A 25,168-nucleotide genomic window follows, 5' to 3' on the forward strand; every position below is an offset into this window, starting at 1 on the left:
AGATACCAGTGCAGAATGGAATGCCAACAGCAATTCAAAAGGCTGTGTACACACTGTTCACTTGGGATAGGAATTCTTGTTTTCGTTGGAGATTTTTGCAAAAGCTGCAGAAGATTTGGCAGTAAGAGTAGGAGCATTAAGGAAGCAAGTGATTCTGTTACACCAAATCCTGTTCAGGAGCAGAATGCGACAATTTTTTTGGTCTTTGACCTGTGCAAATGTGTCTTTTTTCGTTTTGGTCCTGCTTTTGTATTTGAGGATTTTGGATTACTCTTTGTGTAGTGCTTTTATATTTTCAAAACTGATGCAGAGTTTGTGTGAAGAAGCTGGTGTGCAAGAAGGGTAGCCTGTCAGTTTGAATACTGCAACCGTTCTGCCCAGACTTTGGTGCGGATTCTTGCTTGTATACAAGGAGAGCTCAGCCTAAGTCAATAATTAGACTGGATGTAAAGGAGGGATGCCATCGAGGGAAAAATTCTGACTGCACAGTATTCCCACTGTTAACCCCCAGTGGGCTGGTTCAATGAGCTAACTCAGACAAAAACTTTTCCTTGTAAGGAACCTGGTGGCAGCTAGCCATTAAATCAGTTTAGAAGTGGTGTGAAATTGTAGCTTGGGGCTGTGGTGTGACATGTTTAATCTAGCAATGCCAGTTTAAACACAATCCCTAGATATCATATCCTTTCAGTTCTCCTTTCTGCTTCCTCCTTTGCCCTCAGTCTCCCTCCCCCCCCCCCCCCGCCCCATGTTAACTCTCATTCTCAGGGCAGAGGGAAGTAAACCAGCAAAGCAGCTTTTTTTTTTTTTTTCCTTTTTCAAAATACTGTGCTAGGATACCTGCTGCAGTTTCGGAGTCACACAAACCCACTTTGCCAGAGCACATGGAGTAACACAGTGGAGGGGACAGATGCCCTGGGAGCTGGGGGAAGCTGGGGGAACCTCCGCATCATTGGCCTGAGGGCTTTCCCAGGACTGACTTTCTGTGAAGCGGTTTTCCCCCTAGCACATTTCACATCCCGTTGGGGTATCCATGCAGTTGCTTCTCCACACGTGTTTCTCTGTATGGTCCAGCTTAGTGTTTAAAAGGGCACAGCAGTACCCTAAGTTTTATCCTTTGGCTTGTTTTCAGGAGATGCGTTGGTAAATGCTGGGAGGTTCAGAAGTTGCTAAGCAGGTAATGCACTTCCCAGCTAGTACTGCAGCTGGTGTGCCTACAAGATGGGACTATTAGAAATTAAATAAGTTTGGTGCCTTGCTTCTGCTGAGAGAGTAAGGGAGTGGGTGCCTGGCTTGCTCGGGAGTTACCTTACATCCCACTGGTTGCACCTGACCTGTAAATGTTTGAGCCAAACCATTCACACCACGCTGCTGTTCTAGTGAAATGCACATTTAGCAAATGTACACATTTTGGTGGTGTTGTCTGCCTCCACCCCATGAGATACTGCTGTACCTAGGTGAGCACTGAACATGGGAGTGCTGAAATACAGACTTGAGGACTCCTTTCACAGCATACTTTACAGTGTATTTTCAAGATACAAGTAATGATTTCTTAAGTGCTAGTCAAGGAGGATTTTGTTTTGAAGCGTAAAGTGATTTTTTTTTTTTTTTGCCTGCTCTCTGGAAAAGGAGATACAGTTTTTCTTTATCAGAGATTATGCTTGGAAATTATACATTTATATGCAGGTGATCTACTTTTATATTTAAGTAATCATATTTTTTCAGCGGGAGGAAGAAGAGTATTGCTGTGGTGCTGCAAGGCCACAATTTTTATTGACCGATTACCGCAAGCACAGCAATTTACTGCAGCAACACAGTCGGTGTTTAAAGTTCACTGGGGCTATGGTTCTCCCGGCCGTAAAAATTAATTTATATCTACGTGAATACCACTGGCGTTTTTTCCCCCTCACATTGACAAAGGAAGCCGGGGAAAGCAGAAGGTGCCTCCAGCCTGCACGCATGCAGGCTTTGAAGGGGCAGCCGAGGTGGGGATGGGGACAGGGACATGGGTGGGGATGTCCAGGCGGTGGGTGCGCTGGTGCTCCCGCTGCTGCCTGGCCCCCTCACATCCCCCCGGCCTCTGTCACCTGCAGGCTTTAATTGCGTGCCACCGCTGTTGGAACCATCATTTTATGGAAAGACGTGAAGTGCCTGTGTTTCGGCACAAGCACGCATCACTGTTTAGTTCAGTGCAGGTGCTATGAGGCGCTGAGGGATTTGTGGTTTCGGGGGGGGGGGGGGGGGTTGGCATTCGGAGTGCGTCGGGTGGGGTCTGCTGCTGAGAGGAGACGGGTCTCTGCTGTGTGTGTGGGTGCAAGGCGGGCTCCTGCTGCACTGCAAAGTCGTCAGCCAGGTAGCGTGCCTGGGAACACTTTGTTTGGTAAAGAACGCTGAAGAGCTGCGGATTTCGGGAACACTGCTGAGCAGAAAGCCTCAATCTTTGTGTGTCTTGTGGCCTAACATCGGAGAAATAACAATACCCGGGTTGGTAACACTTAGGAGAAGATTTGGTTCATCTTAAACCATTTAAAGTTGTTCTGTTGACAGGTAATGCTTCAGACTTTCAGCAGAGAAGTGTGATGTTTATAAAAGCTTTAAATTTTCTTGCATTTCAGATCGCCTTTATTTTGCAATTCTCTGCCAAAAACCAAAGAGTGGAGCTGCAAATACCCATTATTTCTGCATAGATGATGAACTCGTGTATGAGAAGTAAGTATAGACATATTTTGTCCTGGTTTTTACAGAAATAAATTAGTCAGAACATCAGCAATGAGGAACCAGTCTAATTGACATTCTGTTTTTAAATGTAGCTAACAGAAACATACCATTCCCACTACAAAACTAATTACACAAGTTCGGTCCTCTCAGCCTTGCCTGCCATGATGATTTATATGTCTTAGAATGGTTTCTTGGCTTCCCATCAAGATTTCTTAAAAATCATTTCAAAGCAGAAGCTTTCATGTACCCATTCTGGTTAGAAGACAGAGGAACATGATGCAACTATATATATTCAGAAGTCCACGCTGGACTGCTGAGATGAAGGGGATGTCTTTGGTTGCTCAAGTATCAAGTGAAATGTCTAAACTTCTAGAATAAGAGAAAAACCTGACAAAATCAGTTCAAGCCTTTATGAGCTGACAATGGATATATTATTTCCCCTGTAGTGAACAGTGTATGCCTTTGTGTGTGATCTGGAATGCTGCTAATTCTTTAAATATTTTTGACCAAGGGCGTGCTTACTGTTTTTGAAAGAACTAATCTGTCTTTTTTGTCTGTGTTCGTTTTTCTGTAGCGATATTAATTGCCTTCTTCTAAAGTAAAGCTTTTGGGTTGCTCTTAAAATAGAGTTTCTAAACTGATGTCACAAAGTGATACAGTAGTGAGAATTTTTCAAAACTTGAGTATTGCAGTTTATTTTTGAGTGGTGGTGTGTGGAAGACAAAGAAGTTTTAGTCCCTGTTTAAAGATTACAAATCTGTTTTCTCCAACAAAATAGAATGTATGTAAGAAGGTGTTCTTGTTTTTAGAATGATGCACATATATCAGATACATATCGTTACTCCTTGCTTTGTGCATCCAATTAAAAAAAAAAAAAGGCATTTATAGACATCATTTTTCCCCTTTGTCCTGCCAGCTTCTATGCAGACTTTGGACCACTCAATCTGGCAATGGTCTACAGATACTGCTGCAAGCTAGATAAGAAATTAAAGGTAAGGCTTGGGGTTTTTTATTCCTTATTCTTGACTTTTTAAAGAATAGAAACAAATGGGCCAAAGGTTTTTTTGTTTGGGTGCTTTCCAGGATTCCTAATCCAGCTAAGTTTTGAATATAAATGCTAAATTTTATGAAGGTGAGTTTAGGGAGGAGGATCAGGAGGGAAAACCCATTGACTTCTGAGATCCAGAAGATGCACCACTGTGACAGTAACTAATGTTAAGCTCCTAAAAGAGCAGTTGTTGAATGGGTACAGACTTCTTTAAATGAAAAGCTCCCCTCCTGAAATTCAGTCTTCTTGGCAATCTGCCGGTATTGAGTGAGCGTGAGGGTGCACTGCAACATGCTTTTATTTGAGGTGATTCTTGTTTGACTTAGGCTTGTTTTGTGGTCCCAACATCTCTTTGGTAAGAGGCATCATTTGATCTTTGATAGTGTTTATGCCATTGTACTGAAGGAGACTGCTGTGCTCTTACTGCGGATTATCTTTTCAGAGGGGTGCTCAGTAATTGTCAGGATTGGACTCTTGATAGAGCATAGTGTCTTTAAAACAGAGAGTTTCTATATTAATTAACATCAGTGACTTCAAGTTAGTTGACCTCTAACAGATGTTGGGATATAAAACCTGTTAGGTAGATAAAAAAGCTTATTAGCATTAATGTGAATCACAGTTTGCCTCTTCAAAACTGCTTAGATCTGGAAACTGCCACTGAACTGTGAAAACTGGGAAGTACGCAGAACGTTATAGTTTAACAGATTTTTTTTTTTCATTTCTTGATGTTTGTCACTGGTATTAATTTGCATAATTTGGATTTGCTTTGTCCCTGTGGCACTGATTTTTGTTTACAGGATGCGCTGAAGCAACACAGGTCTACATTATAATCCCTTTGAATATCTTGGTTTGATATTCAGAGGAGAGGTGTGTTAGGATTGCTGAGAACATACTAGTGCTAGTGATCTGGGATTTATTTGTCTTGAGTGCGTTGAATAGTATCTGAACAAGTAACATAGCTCTTTAGATAGTGACATTTTATGATAGCTTAGCAGTTCATCAAAGTACACAGTTTCAAGCGCCAGTTAGGGGATGACTTTTGTTGCCACCACAGATGTAAGTGTCCTTTCTATTGGCAATGCGATTCCACCTCTTCTGTAAGATAATTGGAGAAACTACATGCAAAGCCAGGACAAAATTTTAAAAAATTATTCATGATAAAGTCTAGAAATACTTTCAAGATATTTTCATCTAAGCATATATTTTCCAGTCGTTCTAATCCTTAGAAAGAACTACTGGTTGATTTATCTAAAGTCAGGTTTTCTTTAAGAATAAAAAAGTCTATATTCAGTTTTCAAAACTATTGCAACTGTAAGATGCCTGTGATGTTTTTGAGAACACCACTTTGTATTTACTCTTTGTGAACGTATACCTGTTACACAGGGCTCAGAGTCAGAAACAGTAAATACATTCAAGGAGAAAAAGAAAGATTACTGTAATTTGTATCAAAAATGTTTTAGGCTGGGAACAATCTAAGTGGGGCTTATAATAGAGTCTTCCAAAGCTTTTGGGGGACTAGTCTACAGAATACTTGGTCCTCTGAATACAGGTGGCTGAAAGTAGGTGAACAGGCCCTTACATTCCTCTAATTTTAGAAAAGAAGGTGTGATAAGCCTGAAATGCAAAATTATAATCTTGTTCATTTCTTGATACAGTCATTTTCATTGGTAAGGAAGAAAATAATTCATTATACTGGCTTTGATCAGAAAAAACAAGCAAATGCTGCATTCCTCATAGGCTCCTACGCAGTAAGTATTTAAATTTTTACATTACATCAGCTTGCTGAATGTGTTCCATTTTTTCATACTCAATTTTTAAAACAGCCAGCTAAAAACAATTATTTTCTTTTGAATAATCTTCCTACTAAGGTGTTGTATAGTAAGGTACCACATACTAAGACAGTTTTAAAAGTCTAGCGAGTATTTGAATGGAGTTGTATGGTTTTGTTTTTTTGCCTCTCTACTGTAATCCGCGCTGAAAAGAGATAAGAGCACCACTAAAAAATAACTTCATGAATATTTTCAATTAGAAAAAATGACTACTTCTTGATGTTTTTCTTTATGCCCACCCACAAATACTCTCTTTTTTCTTTTTTATAATAGAGCAATATTATCTTGCATGAAGTACAGTGTGTAATTTCCCGTTGCATGCAAGTTTAAATATACCTTTTCTTCCCCAGCTGCTTCTTTTCTAATGTAAGATGATCTCTTCAGTTAACCGAGGAAGGAGTAGTGAGGTCCAGGGGTAGGCTTAGAGCTGATATAAAGCCCGAGGATGAACAAAGTAGCTGAAAACGTACTGAGCCAGGTCCCTGGCTGCAGAGGGGAAAATGACTGGCTTTACATCACAACTGCATCTAAAGAATCAGTGTTTGGTACCCCAAAGTGCAGTCAAGGAGTGAAATGCTGAATCAGAATGAAAGATGTGATGTACCGTATTCATATTCTGCTTTTACTTGTAACACACCTGGGTTGTAACCATCTCTCTTGTTCACTGAGTAGTAAAATAAAGGGACATCCTATGCATTCTTTGATGTTGGGGATTTGAGGGGTCAGAGTTCTTGTAGCCTTAGGTCATTCCTATTTATTAGCTGCAAGGCTGTACAGTGCTTGTTGTGATGCTTACAGTCTCCTTGCTGCCCCTCTGCATCATGCTGGAGGCCCATTTCCTGCTCCCCAGGGTTTCTCTGTTGTCTGTTTTCTACAGTACTCATTACAACTTAAGAACTGGATTTCAAAATGTGTCATTCTTGGTATTTGAAACACAGACGCTTAGGAATGTTGCTGTTGACCTTTGCATTCTTAAACCACGTGGAAACTGGCAACACACTTGTTTGCAGTTAAGGCATTATGTTGACGAAATAGGTGCAGCTTTTAGGAAAACTAAGTCCTAGTGACTTGACCATAATGGAGGTCCAGAAAATGATAAGGGACTGGCTTCAGTTATCAGCCAATATTTGGAAGGAAGTGGGCTTTGGTTTTCCCTAAGCTGTTGTTCTGAATAGTGTAGTAGTAGTGTGCAGCAAAGGCTGACATTTTGAGCAGAATCCATGGTATGGAAAATTAACTATTGGCAAAACAATCTGATACGAAAATACTGTGGTTGACTATATTGAAGTATACAGAAAACCTAACACAAATCTTATTTCTGATCATCCAGCCGTCCTGCCGGGTTGCAATAGCAATACACAGTTGAAGGGGAGTGCCTGGATAGACTTAAATAAAGCTCTAAGATTAATATGGACGGATTACGACAGTCCAAAGCAGGGCAATTAAAAATGGAGGCTGTTGGACAGAGAGGTAGGCATATTTTGTTTCAGAGAACTGCAGTGAGTGGGGTGGGAGTTGCAGAGTGCGGAAGGGATGGTGACCCACATCCAGCTGAAGTGTGGCACAGGATCATGACTGACTAACCAGTGCACACAGGAGGGCTAGCCGTGGAAAGCTGGCATGTGGCAGAAGGAGGCTGGTCAAAACCATCAGTGATTTTCAGAGTTTGGAGACCTGTGCTTAGGTTATTGCATTGTACAGGTTGAATGTTTCGACATGTTCCCTTGAAGACCCATGGCAAAGTGAAGCACTGTGTGAGTATCAGTCCCCTCCTTGAATGGGGGAGTGTCTGTCTTGCATAATCACGAGTCCTAGATGGTGAGGTAGCTCTAGCTAGATGCTGGTTTTCTTTCCAGTGCAACAGACTTTGGCTTTGCTACTGCTTTTTCTATAAAGTAGGGTAGAGTTTCTGCCCAGATTCATGTGGGAGGGATTCCAGTGAAGGAAGACTGTGCCCTTGAGGCTTACATTTCTCCCTGGCGCTCTTTGATGATCTTTCATGAAGAGGCAGGCTTAATTACAGCACTCACTGCTGAAGTGTTCAGACATACACATCCTGCATTTTTGCTTTCTGCAGGGAGAATTAGATTGTTCTTTGTGGGGCGAGCAATGGTATAGGATCTGCTCGGAATGCATGATAAGTACATGTCTATAAGCGTATTTCCTGATTGAAAGGAAATACACTGAGGTCTTCTTGATTTTAAACATATGTAGGCTTAAGCATCCACCTACATCTTTGACTCAGAGTGCTTGCTTTTTGATGAAGAAGTATCCATCCAGCTGTTGGTCAAAACTTTAAGAAGCTTTTCTGTAATTGCAGTTAATCAGACCACATCCTGGTGATAATGCTCTTTGCTGCTTGAACTGAGTATCATCATTTAATTTCTGATCCCACAGAGTGTAATGCGTGGGTTGCCACTCTATATTGTTTTCTGTGGGTTGAATGTGTTTTCTCGTTTGATTTTTTTTTTTTTTCTTTAGCTTATGGTGCGTTTCCATTTCAATAGTTTACCTTAGGTTGAGGAACTGCGTGGCAGTGCATCAGGTTGGAGGAGTTCAGGTGGGAACAGCAAGGACGTAGGAAGGGAAAGCAGCTTTCACAGAGTTAGTTAGGAAAATAGCGCTTGTCTGCGTGTGTAGTAAGGCCTTTGATAACTTCAGCATAGTTGTGGGTGCAAGGTTCTCCGTAGATGCAGGTTCCTGAAGTTACTTGTTAGGAATAACAGGCTCCGGGGTTTTCAGGAGTAGCACAGACACAGTAAGTGTGTGTGCTTTCTGGTTTTGTTCGCCTTTTTTTTTTTTTTAAAAACACAGTAACATTTTAACACATAAGTATATTAAAGTATAATGAACTGTGTATTACTAGTTCTCCTCTAGAAATTGTATGTCGTCATAAACATTCAGTATTTTCATCCTGGCAACTTCCGAGCCTGTCATTTTAATGGCCTGTTGACCTTTAAATGTGTATTCTTAAACAGAGTATTATTAGACTTCCACTTAAAGGAAATGGGTAATATTAGCATGATTTATCATTCAATAGCTGTTGTTTAAATATATATGTGTGTATATATATCGTGTGGGGATATGCTAATTTTGACTAGTAAGGCAATTATGAAAGTGTTCATTGACAAAAATTAGCAATTATGAAGTGTAAGGGCAGCTGTTAGTGTTCTGGTTTACAAGCAAAGTCTGTTCCCAGTCTTTTCCTCACAGTTGGTGTGTTTTAATGTTCCTCCCCCCTCCCCATCTAACTTGTCTTTCTTTCCTCTTCAGTGGAGATACTTTCTGAACTCTCCAGGCTACACACTGCTTTCTTCCCCCTCCCGCATCTGCTGCTTCCTTCCAGGTGTACTTTGATGTGACAGCACAGCCTAACTCAAGCTACAGGGCTCTTCAGTATAACATGGCCTTAAAAGTGAAGAACAAAGTTTTCAAATACGTTGTTATAAGTGTAGTTTTAGAATAAAATACGAATTTTTAGAGTAAATCTTAACAATTCGGTTCTTAATCCCTTTATTGTTCATCTTCCATCAATTTTAATTCTGTATTTTGTTTCATTTTTACAGATGATACATTGCTTAATGGGAATAATATTCTTCTGTGTAGATTAGCATAAATTTGGCGTGTTCAGCCGCACAAAGGGCAGCCAGAATTCGGTGTGTTGGGGTTGAATGTTTACACTTCATATGGGCAGAGGGGGTGAGGGGAAAGAAGGGAGGGGGAGAAAAAACCCTTTGTTCTTCACCTTTTAAAGAAAAATTGCTTTTCCTTGGAAGCTATCTGCACTGTTCAGGCCTTACAACTCTACCAAAGCAGCAATGATCTTCTGAGTTGATCTCTACAGTGGCTTCTCTTGATTTTCACCAGGACTTGGCTGTGGGTGAGGAAAGTCTGCTTCTTCCATCATTGTTCCTTCTATATTAAGAAAGAAAATGTACCCTCTGTGCCCTGTCCACCCAATTCCCAAGCTCCCCCCTCTCCCCTTGGCTGCATTAACTTAGTAACAGTGTTTTTTTCCTCAGGCCTGGCACTAATTATGTACTTGGAGGTAGACCCTCCCAGGGTACCGCCCCATGAACTGCTGTAATTCAGGTCATCTTCTCCAGGACTCATCTCTGTACTTTGTCTATTTTCTCATCTTCTTTCTTCAGGGTAAGCAGCGTTTCGTTCATCCATTCTGATCCGTAGTACTGTTTTTTTGCCTTTTCAATTTGTTAGTGTCCTTCCTAGTTGTGGACCTGATGCTGGGTAGAAGCTGGAGGTTGCAGAAGCAATGAGCACCCGTCTGTGTGACGTTGAACTGCTCAGTTCTTACTGTGGCATTTGCAGAATTATCTCTGGCTAAGCTGTGGGGAAGTAGGCAAACCTGTTTGCTCAGTGGTCCAGGCTGAGCGGTGGTAAATGGGTAACTGCGGCAGCACTCAAATTACGGGTGGGTAAACCGTGTTTACCCTCAGCTACATTTTGGTGAGAGTTGCTTATGCTTGCCAAGCTAGTGGCAGAGATGATATAGACAAAGTACTGGCCTTTCATTTAAGCAAAAGTTGCCTCGAGTCCTGTTGGTTTTCTGTGTGTGACTGTCCTCTGAAAAGCTACCTTCTGTGAATTGCATTTGGGAAATCATTATTAGCCGTCATGATGGCAGCTTTTCCTGCTGTTTGTACTAGGTTCTTCCTCACAATGTTCTCACCAGACTGCTTGTCTCCATAGGAGAAGAAGGGCTGCTCTCTGGGGGTCCCTCACTGTAGTTCTAGCTTGCTTTCTTAGCTGCCCTGAAGTGGTGATGTGCCCAGCCTGGTCAGTTCCCAGCTAACAGGGCTTTCTGTACCTCCCCTCCCCTGTTTAAAAGGTAATTGGAGGTTTCTTGCTTTTGTTTATGGTGAACAAAGAGAGTTGCCAGAGACAGGCAGTTATTCCTTCTCTGCCGCTTTTATCCGCTTAATGACTGTGTTTCTGCTAATGAAGGGACTGTTGGCCACGTGTGTTTCTTCAGTACACCACGAATCCATACAGGAAGCTTTTTATTCTAATAAATTTCTATTTTAGTTCTGCTGTATTTAACCTTCTAATGAAGACTGCTAGAAAATTTAATGTATTAACCCACTAATATGTCCAATGAAGGTTTTAATGTAATGAAATTAAATATTTAATACTTTTAACAGTAAAATTACACGTGTGTGTGAGCTTGTGTTTGAATCTAGTCACACACAGTAGTTATTTGTAGTTGTTCAGAATGGGTGGGTTGTGATTATTTGCAGTTTACAGCCGTTCGGGCTGTTTCTGGTGAGTGACGTTTTTGGAATATCGTATCACATGAAATTTGCTTGTAAGCAGTTTAAAATGAATCATCTCATTATTTTCTTGCTTTTAAGTCAGTATGAGTGGTAAAATGTGTGATTTAAGTACCAACCTTAAGTAGGTTTTGCACTTAAGGGTGAGCAGGTGGATAAACTTCATGATGCTAAGCACATTGTAGACATGAATTTGAAGTGCTGTTTGCAAACTTGAGTTGATATTATTCTAACAGTACAATATATTTAAATATCCTATTTAATTTTCCTGAAATGGCAACAAATTATGTCACAAATGATTATTATCAAACATGTTTTGTCTTGCATGCAGCATTACTATTTCACTTGGCAATCCCATATATTGAAGATCAGGATGCCTTTTTCAACCAGAGCCTCCTTTCCTTTTCTACCAGGAATACCTTTCATCCTATTGTGAATACCATTTTCATGGTTGTAACGCTAATCTAGGAATCCTTTGTTTAAAAAATGGGGCCGATATGAAAACACTAATATGAATCTGACAAAAACATGGCTTGCTAAAAGAACTCTCATTCTATGGTTGATTTTAAATGCTCATAAATAAAGGCTCGGTGGCCTAGTCCTGCAAGCCCTTCTGTTTCATTCAGTGAACATTATAGCGGCTGTTTGACTACACAGCGATGTTGGCAGGAGCAGTGCTTGAGTGTACCTTTCCCAGTACTCAGCGCTTGGGTGGTTCTTGACCATTCACAGAGCTGCCTGCAGTCCCTTAATTAGAAACAGATGTCCTAAATGAAAAGGATGATTTGAGCAATGTTAATGGTTCAGCCGCTAATCACAAATTTCTGGCTGTATTTTGAAGTTCAGTAGGATTTTTTTTGTATGCGTAAAGAAAGCAAATTTCTAAATTGTTGGTACACAAGGGATTACAGAGTGTGATAAAACAGTATGTTATTTTGGCTTGAAAAATGCCATTTCCTTGTAGTAACAATTTTCCTGGAAGGTAGTGAAGTAAAAGATCTGTAAAGGATTTTAGGAGTTTTGCCATGTGTATTTGTGTGTATGTGTGTGTAGATGTGTATGTACACCTATCTGCACTTGCACGTGATTGTAGGAATGTTCTAAAACCAGTGCAGCTGTAGTTGTGGATGATTTATTTAAGGTCTGATGAATTTTTCAAGTTTTTTAGAAAGCTGCTTTTTTTTTTTTAATATTTGCCTGAGGTGCACGAAAGGAGCACCTTGGGAAACCAATGTAAAATTCTATTAGACTTTTTTCCATTTGTCTGTACAAGAATGGACAAAAACTATCCCAGAAAATGTCTGCTTCTGCTAAATAAGAGTTAATATTATTGCTTGAAATTTATATTAGTATTTTTCATCTTTTTAAGAGTACTTCTTATCAGTTGCTTTACTGACGTTAACTTAGAATCGTAGAATCATTTAGGTTGGAAAAGACCTTTAAGATCATCAAGTCCAACTGTAAACCTAACACTACCAAGTCCACCACTAAACCATTAAGTGCCACATCTACTCATCTCTGAAACTTACACTTTTTAAGATTAAGAAAACAGCTTTATTTCTGAAAGTTTCTGTCACCATAGAAAGCACAGCAGAAACATAATCAGCATCTGGATAAAATGTTTTTAAGTTGTTGTATATTTTGATTTCTGGAGGTTATGTCTTTTCCGATCTTCCCTCCTTCCCCCAGTACATACCTCATGAATTTGCAAACATATCTCGGTTTTGCTATTTATCAGATCAACATTTACATTATCTTCTTTTCTGAAACTTCAGTTCTACTTACTGCCTTAGAAAGTCCTTCTCTCTTTCAACACTTCTGTCTACTACAGGTCTCTCTGATCACTTTTACTTTCTCTCATTTACTGACTTTCATTGTTGACCCACATAATTCCAGTGGAACTGCTCATCTTTAAGGCTTTAGTGGCCTCCTCCTGGTCAGAAACAGTATTATGTGGAGTTATGTGTATAACTATGTTACAGTTTCAGTTTGTGTCAGGAGTATGTTTTTGAAGTGAATCTTCCCTTAAACTTTGCTCACTGTATTTTGGTTCCCTTCATGGAGCAGTTTAGGAGCAATCCCAACAGGTAACAATGTTCCGTCCACAGGACCAGACTAGCCCTAGTTGTTAAGGTTAAAAGCTGCTGGGTGTGTATAGTGCAGATGTCAGATCTTCAGTACTGGCTCTCAGTCTACAGATGCATCTCTGCTGGTGCACACTACTTCCCAAGGCAGACGTGGCCTCTCCTGCCATGGCGTCGGTCGCTTCCCCAGGCTTTGCTGCTCCTTCCCTCATTCTTTCAGTCTTACCTATTTCCGTATCGGAAATTCGGTTCACCTACAGCCTGAACCCAGGCTCAGCCATGTTCAGCCTCCATCCAGCCTTGTTTGCACCAAGATTTCCAGCTGGGTGCTCTCTTGTGATCTTGTGGCAGAAACTGATCCTGACTCCACATTGACTCACAGCTTCTTATGTTACTGCCAAGATACTTTCCTTGTGAACTAAGTATCTGTTTATGGTCTTTCCCATTCTGTGCAGACTGAATGCCGTTCTTCCCTTTTGAAGCACTCCACACCATTGCACCTGTCCGGATATCCTCATACTAACCTAATTTTTTTTGTCAGCCGCTTTTCACTGAGAACACCATCTGACCATTTCATCAACTGCTGTCTCTGCAACTGTTCACGTTGTTTCTTGTGTGCGTAGTAGTGTCACAGCTGAAGTATAGCAGGAGCTCTATTTCAGAAAATTCTGAGAAATCCAACTCAAAGCGCTTCCTCCTTCAGTGACAATATTGTATATTGCTTCAGTTATACAGGAAGTACTGTGTCTTTTTGCTTAGTAGCTTGTCCACAATGAGAAATGCCATCTTCTTGCAGCATACTTTTTGTGTACTGAACAATGGTAGACATTGGATTTCTGTGTCAACATCAGGTTCGCTTCATAAGTGTCCTTGTATATAGCGAGTGTTCATATCACGATGTTAAGAAAAGTCCATACACACATGCACGTATGTTAAAATGGTGTTTCTAGCAACTTCACTGGTAATGTGATTTCAGAAGTTGGATCTGTGCTCAAGAACTAATGTGTTTCAGTATACAGCCACGTTATTTAGACTTATTTTAATACAACACAATGTTATGTAAAAAAAACTTGCTGCTTGCAGCTGTTTCACTTGCAAACAAATGCTTCTATGTTGAAGCTTGTGTTCTTTAAGAAGTTGTTAAAAGCTCAGCTGAGATATGGGAGAAATCCTTGGCTGTTCTGAGCTACGTACGCTGACCGCTTACCAGAGTAGGTAGTATTAGCTATGTTTCTATTTGCCTGTTGTACAAGTAGTACTCTCTGTATGTGACCCAGCCTTACAGCACTGAATCCTAGTTTTTTACCCTGTGACTCGTTTCTGGCTACAAACCCTGATTCTGCTGTTTAATTATCTTCTGTTTGTTAATGGTATTTCATGTCTCTGGTTTGTAAGTTTTTCTGGGGCAGGGCTCTTCTTCTGATAAGCAAACAGTGCTCGATTCATGTGGTTGCTAGCAATATGTGTTCACTGTGCTACAAGATGTAAAGTATGACTGTAGCAAAGCACACAACTTGAAATTTCTTGGAACATAACCTTTATATCCAATTAAGGCAGTGAATATGCCTGCAGAACAGGAAGTGAACTCTGGCTGAGCAGCAGCTATTCATTGATATTTTGCGGGCTTTTAAAGTCTCTCTCCTATTCCAGGTGTATGCTTGCAGATATAAAGCAAAAGTCAGCCCTCCCCAGTGAAAACACACACACAAAACATGCAGTTTTCGTTACTTGACTAAACTACTTAAACAGGACAGATGTTTGTTTCTTTGGTTTTGCTAATTGCACAGGAAGAATGCTCAGAAAATACTTAACCCAGTTATTGAATCAAAAGAAAAATGGAAGGGGTGACCAGTTGCCGTGTATGTTCTAGCTGTCTGTTCAGGACACTTTTCAAGCTGCCTTTTTTTTTTTTTAGTTAAGGAACATCTGTTCCACCTCCCGTTCTCAACTCACGAGAGTGTGTGTGTGTGATAGAAAAAATAACTTTCTCTAGTGTGTTAAAGCTTAGTTAATGCAGTTTTAAAGAAAAAGCATTAACTTGAAATTACTGGATATTGACTAGTTAATGACAGCTTGTTATTAACAGTTGTTATTTCCTGGCCATGCTGGGGATGGTATTTGATTGTATTGGAAGATGTGGTTTGCATGAAAGAAGAGTTGTATTATATTCTTTGAGGAGACCTTAGTGTTAGAGGCTATCCAAGAGGGATCGGGCATGTCTTGATGGAAGACCATATGGTATTTGTCGTGAGTTAGTCCTTTGTGAACTCTTTTTGTGAGTTTTTTTGGCAGTAGAAAGTTTGATATGTAGTGCTTGAAGTATTCATTCTGTTCTTAGGATTTTGCATCTGAAGCTACAGGTTTCTTTTTTCCCCTTTATGGCATCTCAGTTTAGTTACTGGATACTGCCTCACCAGTGCAGAGGAGGAAATACAGGATTTGGAATAATGCAAATACACTGCTGTAGGAAAATCAAAATGAATTGCTGTTTTAATCTCATTTGCTGAATGTACCCACTGTTTTGTAGACTAGATGATTCATAGCTTTGCTGATATCTCTGTGGGTTTTTGTGTTTCGATTTACATCTTAAAAGCTTAATTTAAAAAAAAGTCTACAGAATGGTCCAGTAGAGTTGCAGTAGAAACATGGAAGAATCCAGAGGACAGAAGCTTTTTCAGTGTAGTCTATGGCTGAAATATTGCTCTACGCTGACCAGTATTTTGTATTGTTTATGTTCGTTTTATTGTTACACACTTGCATACATTTGTTCTTGATACCACTCTGTCACAGAACTTGAGCTCTGTGATAATTAATTATGCCCTCTGTAGTAAATAAGTGACTTCAAGGTATTAAAATCAATCTTAAAATAATCTTTTTATTTTCTTTTCTTTCTTCTTCCACAAAAATAGATAATATACTTGAGGGAATCCCCAGAAGACGTGTACAGCCTTATAGTGGCTGGAAGCATTTCGTATCTTCCTTTCAGGTAAATAACAAGTTGTTAGAACTTTCTGTACCTTGGTATTTTGAAGAGAAATGTAGCATTTGGCAGTACTAATTCAGGGTGGCGGTGCTGAGGTTTTAAAACATGACCCATTCACTGCCTGAGCTTTAAGTGCAGAATGCTGAACAGGGGTGTTAGCAGCTGGTACTGAAGTGTACTGACAGAAGGTGAAGGAGCCACGCTGCTTTGTATGTTCTCTTGTTGAGCTTTTTGATTCACACTGCTTCTCACTGGGCAGTCTGGTTTTATGCCAGTAGTTGATAGTTAAGCATATAAAAATATCTGTCATTCATCACGAATGGCTTGTAATACTTCTAGCACTCCATTTTTCCCGCTTTTCGAATGTATGCAACAGCCTGCAAATACTCTTTTGTGCATAAAGAATGCTAGCTAACCTCATATGATTTAGTGTAACTTTACAGTATTTCTTTTTACCAGTGAGGAAATGTGTAAAACTGTTGGTACATGGTTGTTTGACCCTGAGGGAATGTAATCCTAGCTGTTTCAGACCACAGACTTCTCTTGGTGGTATATGCTGTGCTGCTAAACGTAGCAAATAAAGTCGATCCATCTTGTAGGGGAACAACTTCTTAATTTCTTCCAAACAAGAGTTTCTAAAAGTTGGACTAAACTAACATTCCATTGGCTGCCACAATATGCAGACAAGAATGGCCAAAAAACTTTTTAGGAGACAAGTGTGCTGTCCAAATATATTGTTATGGGGTGATTGATTCAGACTTTGCTTGTTAGTGTTTTCTAGCTGTCTTGCCAAGGGATGGGCTTTTGATGATTTGAATTTCTATTACTTCCCCCCTGCCACCACCACAGTATAATGGTGTAGTAGCACCTCTCTTTGTTTGCATACTTCCATAATCCCATTTCTCATTTTTAAATTCCATTTTTGTATTCCCAGAACAAAAGTCCTCCTTAGGAGGACTGTAAAGTTTGCTTCTAAATATCATAAAGGTGTATGTGGGTGATGGAGATAGTAGCTTTTCGCTCTGGTCATATACCTTGCCCAAATTCCTAGACCATCACTTCAACGGCACTACTGAAAGAAATGTAAAGATGTGTTACATATAAGACTTACTGGGAGCTGACTTCTGAAGATGTCCTGCCTCTGGGTTAAAGAATATAGTCTGCTGAAGCGTTTGCAAGCTTTATCATTTTCTTGAGTTTACTAGTGCAACTAAACCTGCTGCAAATAGAGGAATTTAGGTTACTTTGATGATCAATGGAGATGTTGGTTTGGGCTCTATTACTTTAAGATCTTCCTCATCTCTGCAAAAAAAAGTACCCTCCCATAGAATAATAAAAAGTCAGTCAGGTAGTTGCTACTTAGGGTCATTATCAACATGAAAACTTTTGTTAGCAGGATGCAAAGAATTTCTTTTTTCACTTAACAGAATCACAGTGAGGTTGGAGGGGACCTCTGAAGGTCATCTGGGCCAACATGCCTTCTCAAGAAGGGCCACCTACAGCTGGCTGCCCATTACTGTGTCCAGATGGCTTTTGAATGTCTCCAAGGATGGAGACTCCACAGCCTCTCAGGGCAACCTGTTCCGATGTTCAGTCACACTCAGAGTGAAAACACGGTTCCTGAAGTTCAGAGGGAACCTCCTGTGTTTCAGTGTGTGCCCATTGTCTCTGGTCCTGTGACTGGGCACCACTGAAAAAAGCCTGGCTCTGTCGTCTTTGCACGTTCCTTTCAGGTTTTTGTATACATTGATGAGGTTCCCTGTAAGCCTTCTGCTCTGCAGGCTGAACAGTCCCAGCTCTCTCAGCCTTTCCTTCTATGTGAGATCCTCCAGTCCCTTAATCATCTTTGTGGCCTTCTGCTAGACTCTCTCCAGCATGTCCCTACCTCTTTTGCACTGAGGAGCCCAGAACTGGGCGTGGTACTCCAGGTGTGGCCTCAACTAGCACTGAGGAGAGGGGAAGGATCACCACCCTCAACAGACTGGGAATACTTTGTCTAGTGCAGTCCAGGATACCATTCGCCTTCTTTGTCGCAGGGCACATTTCTGACTCATGTTTCAAGTTCATGTCCACCAGGACCCCCAGGTTCTTTTCTGCAAAGCAGTTTGCCAGCTGGGCAGCCCCCGGCCTGTACTTGTGCCTAGCGTTGTTCTTTCTCAGATGCAGAACTTCACACTTGCTGAACTTCATGAGACTGCTGTCAGCCCTTTTCTCCACGCTGTCAAGGTTCCTCTGGATGGCAGCCTGAGGCTCTGGCGTATCAGCCACTCTTCCCAGTTTTGTGTCATCAGCAAACTTGCTGAGGGAGCTCTTTGCGCCTTCATCCAGATCGTTAATGAAGGTGTTGAACAGGATCAAATGCAGTATTGACCCCTGGGGTATTCCTGGCCTCCAACTAGACTGTGCCACTGACCACCACCTATTGGGCCCAGCCGTTCAGCCAGTTTTCAATCCATCTGTCTGCTCAGCTATCCCACACATTACTAGTTTGTCTGTGAGGATCTTATGGAGACAGTGTCGAAGTTCAAGTAGACAACATACACTGCTCTCCCCTCATCTACCAGGCCAGTCATTTCATTGTAGAAGTTTATCAAATTGGTCAAGCATGACTTTGCCTTGGTGAATCCATGCATCCTTACGATTTTGTTGTCCTTAATATGCCTGGAAATGATTTCCAGGATTAGCTGCTCCATCACCTCTCTAGGAATTGAGATGATGCTGACTGACTTGTAGTTCCCTGGGGATTCCTTCTTGCCCTTCTTCAAGTTGACGGTGACATTTGCTTTCCTCCAGACTTCAGGCATTTCTACCAGTTGCCAAGATCAATCAGAGCTATAGACAGTGTTACTGCAGTGACATCAACCAGCTCCCTCAGCACTCATGGGTGCATCCCATCAGGGCCCTTGGACCTAGATATGTCCAGTTTGCAGAAGCATTCCCTAACCTGATCTTCCATCAAGAGTACATCTTCTTACTCCAGCCCTTCCCCCTGGTTTCTGGGACCTAAGATTCTTGAAGGCTGATCTTGTTAGTAAAGATTGAGGCAAGGAAGGCATTCGGTACCTCAGCCTTGTCCATGTCCTGTGTAACCAGGTCCCCTGTCTCATTGAGCAATGGGCCCATATGTTCTCTAGTCTAGCTTTTGTCACCTATGTACTAACAGAAGCCCTTCATGTTTTCTTTGACATCCCTGGCCAGGTTCAATTCCATTTGAGCTTTAACTTTCCTAACTTCCTAACCTGGATGCTTGGACAGTGTCTCTATATTGCTCCCAGGTGACCTGTCCTTGCTTCCACCCTCTCTAGGCTTCCTTTTTGTGTTTGAGTTTGGCCAGACGTTCCTTGTTCACCCACGCAGGCTGCCTGGTGTTTTTGCCTGCTTGATATTCATTAGGGTGAACTGCTTTTAAGCTGGAAGGGGGTCATCGTTGACTATTAACCAGCTTTCTTGGGCCTCACTTCCCTCCAGGGCCTGATCTCATAAGACTCTTCCAAGCAGATCTCTGAAGAGGCCAAAGTTTGCTCTGCTGAATTCAAGGGTTATTAGTTTGCTTTTCACCTTCCTCTCCTGCCCTAAGGATCTGGAATTCCACCATCTCATAGTCACTGCAGCCAAGGCTGCCTTTGACTTCCACATCCCCAGTGAGCACCTCCTTGTTTATGAGTATGAGGTTCAGCAGACCACTGTTCCTCAATGGCTTCTGTGTCACTTGGAGGAGGAAGTTGTCACCAGTTCACTGCTGGAACCTCCTGGATTGCTTATGTCCTGCTGTGTTGTCCCTTCAGCAGATACCAGAGTGGTTGAAGTTCCCCATGAGGACCAGGGCTTGCAAATGTGAAGCTGCTCCTGTCTGTCTGTAGAGGGCCTGATCCACAGACACCCACTACGATGTCACCTTTACCTGTCCTCTCTTTGACCTAAATTGGGTTCTGTTATTTCCTTCTCCTGCTGATTTTTTTTCCCAGCTTTCACACTGATTCATTAGGGAGGAAAAGGATACAAACAAGTTGTAGAGGCAACTGTCTATGTTCTTCAGAAGTTCTTCCTCCTCTCAGTTGAAATTTGAACATGATATATTTTTTACTTTTTTGAAACATTAATGATTCTCTACTGATGAGGGCTGCATGGTCTCAGAAGAAGGTGTTCTGCCAAGACATAATATTCTTTGATGTATGTTCAGTTTAGGTTTTATCTTTTGACTTCACTGTAATATTCCTGTAGAATGATTATTGTACAGTGCTTATGCAATCTAATAATGGTCACATATTAAGAACATGCCATTTTTGGATCAACAGAATTTTAAAAATTGTGGTTGAAAGAAGGAGTTTCAATGAAAACCAGTTTCTTCTCGTATTTAAGCATAAACTGTATTATGGAAAGTCTTTTAATATATCTACATGAATATCTATCTTGACAGTTTTATTAAGCAGATGCTTCACAGAACGCATGCGCGCAGCTTGTTTTTTTCTTTCAAATGGAGTTTGAAGAAAAATTTTGCAGTGTATTACAATATAACTTTTTTGAAAGTGTACTTCGGAAGAAAATGTTGTTAGACTGTATGCTAGAATGTGACACTAATTTAGGCGTTAGCTGTTGCCACAAGGAGTTGACATAGTCTATATTTGTTGACATGAACACTGAAACATGCCAGTTTCAATGTCCATGACAGAAATTGAACATGTCAGCTTTACAAAAACTATAACTGGAATAATCTTACTCTTGGATCATCTGTTAACATAACTTATGGTTTTTTACTATTGTAAGATGCAGGGTGGGGGAAATGAAGTAATCATTTGGCATAATTATTTCACTGTAATAGTACTTAGCTTGGAACAATTTTTTAAAGGTGTTTTAGAGAAGTATCTTCAATTGCTTTCACTTGGATTAAAATGGGATCATTTTACCTTTTTGGTCGTCATGTGTTATAGGGATGCTTCCTTTGGTACTTGCAGTTTTCATCTGACGTTGCTGGACTGTTTTCATGCAATAAATAAGGTCAGTAAAACAGTATTTTTCATATTGCGAAAGATCAGCTGAATATTGCCCAGCAGAAAAAGGTGGTTTAGGAAGCTAGGATCCATTTAGGGTTATACAGTAACAGATTTTCTAATTGTTGCCTAGTTTATTATGTTATGCGTTGTAATGAGATTGCTAGATATAGCATTCGTAGAAGTCAACCAAATACCTTATATAATCAACTAGTGAAGATTTTAAAGAGGGAATCTTGAGTTTTATTTATGTAATCTTTCAAGACAGTCACCCTAATCCGTAAGAGTTGTGTGATGGGTTTATTATATGCCCCCCTGGTGTTACATTTTAGGCTTAATAAAGCCTTTGATGGTTAGTGATACATTTTTGGCATTTGCAGCATGCGGTAGTGACTTAAGTTTGGCTTAAGTAATACAATAGAACAAATGTCAGGAGGCAGGTGCTTTTTTTTTTTAATTACAAATTATCGTAATGTAGTGTTTTATAGCGATGCAGTGGTGAAGTAACGTGGCATTGAAGGACAGGGGAATTTATATGCATTCTTTTTAGTCTGTATGAGTAGAGAAAAGGGGAATTCTGCAGATGTCCACCCTACTACTGTCTTTTGTATTATGGGTATCTCTGCTAAATACTTATATTTCTACTGATGAAGCCAGCTTCTTGCAGGTTTGTGATTTTCAGGATTTTTGGAAGTTTTGGAATTAGCTGCTTGTATGCAAAGAGTGATGAACTACTATTCTTCTTAATACCGGTGAACAGCAAGGAAAACTACAGAAGACTATGCAGTGAAAGAGGAGATTAGAATGTAGTATTTACATTCTAAGGAGGAGATATGGGGTTTCTCTGTGTTTGTGTTCCTGACTTAACAAGTGGGTAAACTGCCAGTTACCCAAATGTTTACAGTTTTTGTACAGTATTAAATATAATCATTGTGGATAATTACAAGACATCAGGGACCACACTAGTGTCTGCTTAGGACTGTGTGTCAGCAAACAATTTATAATCAGTGAAGATATATTAGCATCGTAATGAGAGCAAATAGCATTGATGCACAAAAATATTTGCAATCCTTGAATGCAGGCTTTAGAATGTACTCATCATTTCAGTAGATAATTTTTGCCAGTTATTTTTCTCTTCTTTGTTTTGTACTCCTAGCAATAATAAAACACTGAATGCTTATGTAGTCTGGAAATTTGCAGGATTCGATGAAAACAGAAAAGAGTGGATTTGCTTGTCTAACTTCACTTATGTTAAAATTTACAAATCTGTTTTGAACCAAGACTGAGTTGATCCGTGTTTTTTCAAATACATGAAGAAATCTCTCTGAAAGAGTAGAACAGATATTAAGGGGCTTTCAGTAACGTACAACAGTGGTATCTGTCTTAATTGAAAATACGTGTCTTTGCTGAAAGCTGTATTCTGAATTTTAGGCTTTGCAGTATGGTTTCCTGGATTTCAATACGTTTGATATAAATGAATATGAGCATTATGAAGTAAGTGTTCAGTATCAATCTTCTGATTTGTTTGCTGTTACTAACGCTAAGGTGATGGTTTGTAATATTTGCAGGTTTTTTGTGGTATTAGATTCTATATCTGTTTTGTCTCTTTAAGCTTTGATTGTTAAATAAAGGTGTGTGTGGTCAGAGAGAGAATATTAAAACTCAGATTTAAGCATAGTCAGCCTCAAACATGGCAGGAGAAAGCAGAAACCAAGATGGAAGTAAATACTTTTTTCCATTATTATTAAAGCCCTGAGCGATGATCAAGGAGTGGGAATTTGGCCACCTTTTAGAGGTCATGCATATTCTAGAGCAGCCTTGATGAGAAATTCAAGGGTGTACAAGTTCAAGTCTAACTGAATTCTGGAGAGCAATTTAAGTATGTATCTGTGAACACACAGCAGAGGTATAATAACACTCTTTGAGGTAAAGAAGGAAACAGGGCTGGGAGACTTCCAAGCCCATAAAATTTGTTCTGGGGCATGGGTAACAAACATGATACTGAAGGACTACAACTCTTGGCTATACACAATCTCAGAAATACAAAGCTGCCAGTTACCTGTAAAGAGAAAACTAAGTGTTCTTAGAATCTAAAAAGATCATGATTTAAATTGTGAACAGAGATAAGGCCAAGGTCGTAATTTAGAAACTTACACGAAATTAAAAATTGAAAGTTGCTCTTCATCTGAAGGGCATCAATTGTGTTGTTCTAAAACTCTGATTTAGAAAGAGGAGAACACAGGCAATAAAAGTGAAGTTGAGTGCATCTGGCATCCTCCCAATGGAACAGAAAGCAGGCAATTAGGCATAACTTCCTTTGGCAAAAATTGTACATCACTTCTATCTAGCATGTATTTTGAAACAATAAGGAAAAGCCTGAAAATACAGGGATAATGATAAACCAAGCATTTTCTCTTGACAGAGAGCAGAAAATGGAGATTTTAACTGGATAATACCAAACAAATTCATTGCCTTCAGTGGACCTCATTCAAGAAGTAAAATTGAAAATGGTATGCCTAAAAAAGGAGGTGGGGGACACAAGCCCACTGCTTTCTTAGTTGATTGCTATCAGTAAGAAAAAGCTTTAAAAATTGTTCCTCAAACAGTGTGTTTTTTCCTTGGCTCTTTTTCTTTTATAAGAACCCTGGCAGTAAAATTTTAATGCTTGGTTTAATTGTATTTGATGTAGGTGATTATGTTAAAATTCCATTTTTGGTTAGTCTATTTCTTTATGTTGAACATGAGTTCTATTTTGAAAGTGTTTTCATCTCTTGTTTTTGAGTCTTCATTTATTTCTGCAGTTTAAGCCTTACTTTCTTCTTTTTTCTTCCTCTCCCCCCCACCTTCTTTTTTCAAATAGGGTATCCCCACCATGCTCCAGAGGCTTATTTCCCATACTTCAGGAAACATAAGGTCACCACTATAATACGCCTCAACAAAAAACTGTATGATGCCAAACGATTTACAGATGCTGGATTTGAGCATTTTGACCTCTTCTTTGCTGATGGAAGTACACCTAGTGATACTATAGTTAAAACTTTTCTGAATATTTGTGAAAATGCTGAAGGTGTTATAGCCGTTCATTGCAAAGGTACAGTGTAAAAACAGTTTGTATTACAAGTGATGCTTATAGTTACAGTTCCTGAGGTATTTTGCACTGTGATTCCATTATATCTAGTTATGAACATGTCTGCCAAACTGCAATTTTTCCATACAAATTCTTCCTATGCTGCTGTTCTGCACTTCATCTTCTAATTTTTTTAAGTTCCAGAAAAATTTTCCCAGGTGTTTCCAAGAATGAGGTTGGGGAAGGTGCCAATATGAACAGCTCTTTCTGCTGGAAAGTATTAGCACTTTCAAAGGACGCTTTTGAGCAGGACTTTGAAGTCCTCGCAAGGTTTATAGGTCTTTCTGAAAATACGTGGTTGAATATACCAAGTCATAAACTTTTGAAAATATCAATGTAGCTTTTTGAGGAGATTCCTCATAAAGTATGAGTGTTCTTCCAGAACCACAGAAATCTTTATCCCTGAGAAACCGTTTATACCAGTTACATTGGGCCTGCTCTGAATATCTGTTCCTCCAGAGTTAGACTGCCAAGGAAAAGATGTGAAGAGCATGCCCAATGCAGCTAGTATAAAGATACAGTTTGCTGTGGCTCTAGAGGAACTACGTTTCCCTTCCCACACCATCTTTAACGGTCTATGAGACATTTCTTCTCCACAAATTTTGCCTCACTAGCATACCTCATAATGCTGTGATTGAGGGAGAAAGGCCTTAACCCATTTGCCTGGGACCTGGAAAGACTGTGGTTTTGTTCTGGGATCTGCCATCCGTTTGCCGCGTGTTTAACAGGATTATACTATGAAGTGACGTATTGGTGAAAACATCAACTTGACTGTTGGGAACCAAGTGCGTACTCTTACTGTCCACTGAGGTGATAAGTTCGGGCATATTGCTTAATTGATTATGCCTGAATATTGAGCATTGGTGGTACAAGTGCTTTGTTTTCATTCAGACTAAGATGTTCTTTGATATTTATCATACTAATGGTGTCTAGACTACCTTCTTGAGAAAGAGCAGAATGCTGTAGCCTGTTCTTAAAGCTGGGCAAAGCATGGAACGTGCTGTGTGGTTGTCTGGACTGTTGTGCTATACTGAAGATTTTACACTTGCATTGGTCAGTCACTTGTTAGATGAGAGAAGGTGATGTGTGATCGGACATTTTTG

General features: G+C 40.2%; 1 protein-coding gene across 9 annotated transcripts in view; it reads left to right on the forward strand.

Moving 5' to 3' along the window:
• The window catches only part of CDC14B (cell division cycle 14B), a 47,673-nt gene that overhangs the window by 5,144 nt on the left and 17,361 nt on the right, over nucleotides 1-25,168 (forward strand). For all 9 annotated transcript variants that reach the window (XM_075447326.1, XM_075447319.1, XM_075447321.1 and 6 more), the window contains exons 2-9: nucleotides 2,613-2,706; nucleotides 3,632-3,707; nucleotides 5,419-5,511; nucleotides 15,877-15,953; nucleotides 20,879-20,945; nucleotides 22,370-22,432; nucleotides 23,361-23,448; nucleotides 23,799-24,029. In XM_075447326.1, coding sequence (XP_075303441.1) covers nucleotides 2,613-2,706; nucleotides 3,632-3,707; nucleotides 5,419-5,511; nucleotides 15,877-15,953; nucleotides 20,879-20,945; nucleotides 22,370-22,432; nucleotides 23,361-23,448; nucleotides 23,799-24,029 — 789 coding nt within the window. The remainder of the gene's footprint in view (nucleotides 1-2,612; nucleotides 2,707-3,631; nucleotides 3,708-5,418; nucleotides 5,512-15,876; nucleotides 15,954-20,878; nucleotides 20,946-22,369; nucleotides 22,433-23,360; nucleotides 23,449-23,798; nucleotides 24,030-25,168) is intronic.

Source organism: Opisthocomus hoazin, chromosome Z (assembly GCF_030867145.1).
Source record: "Opisthocomus hoazin isolate bOpiHoa1 chromosome Z, bOpiHoa1.hap1, whole genome shotgun sequence".
Classification (NCBI taxonomy): domain Eukaryota; kingdom Metazoa; phylum Chordata; class Aves; order Opisthocomiformes; family Opisthocomidae; genus Opisthocomus; species Opisthocomus hoazin.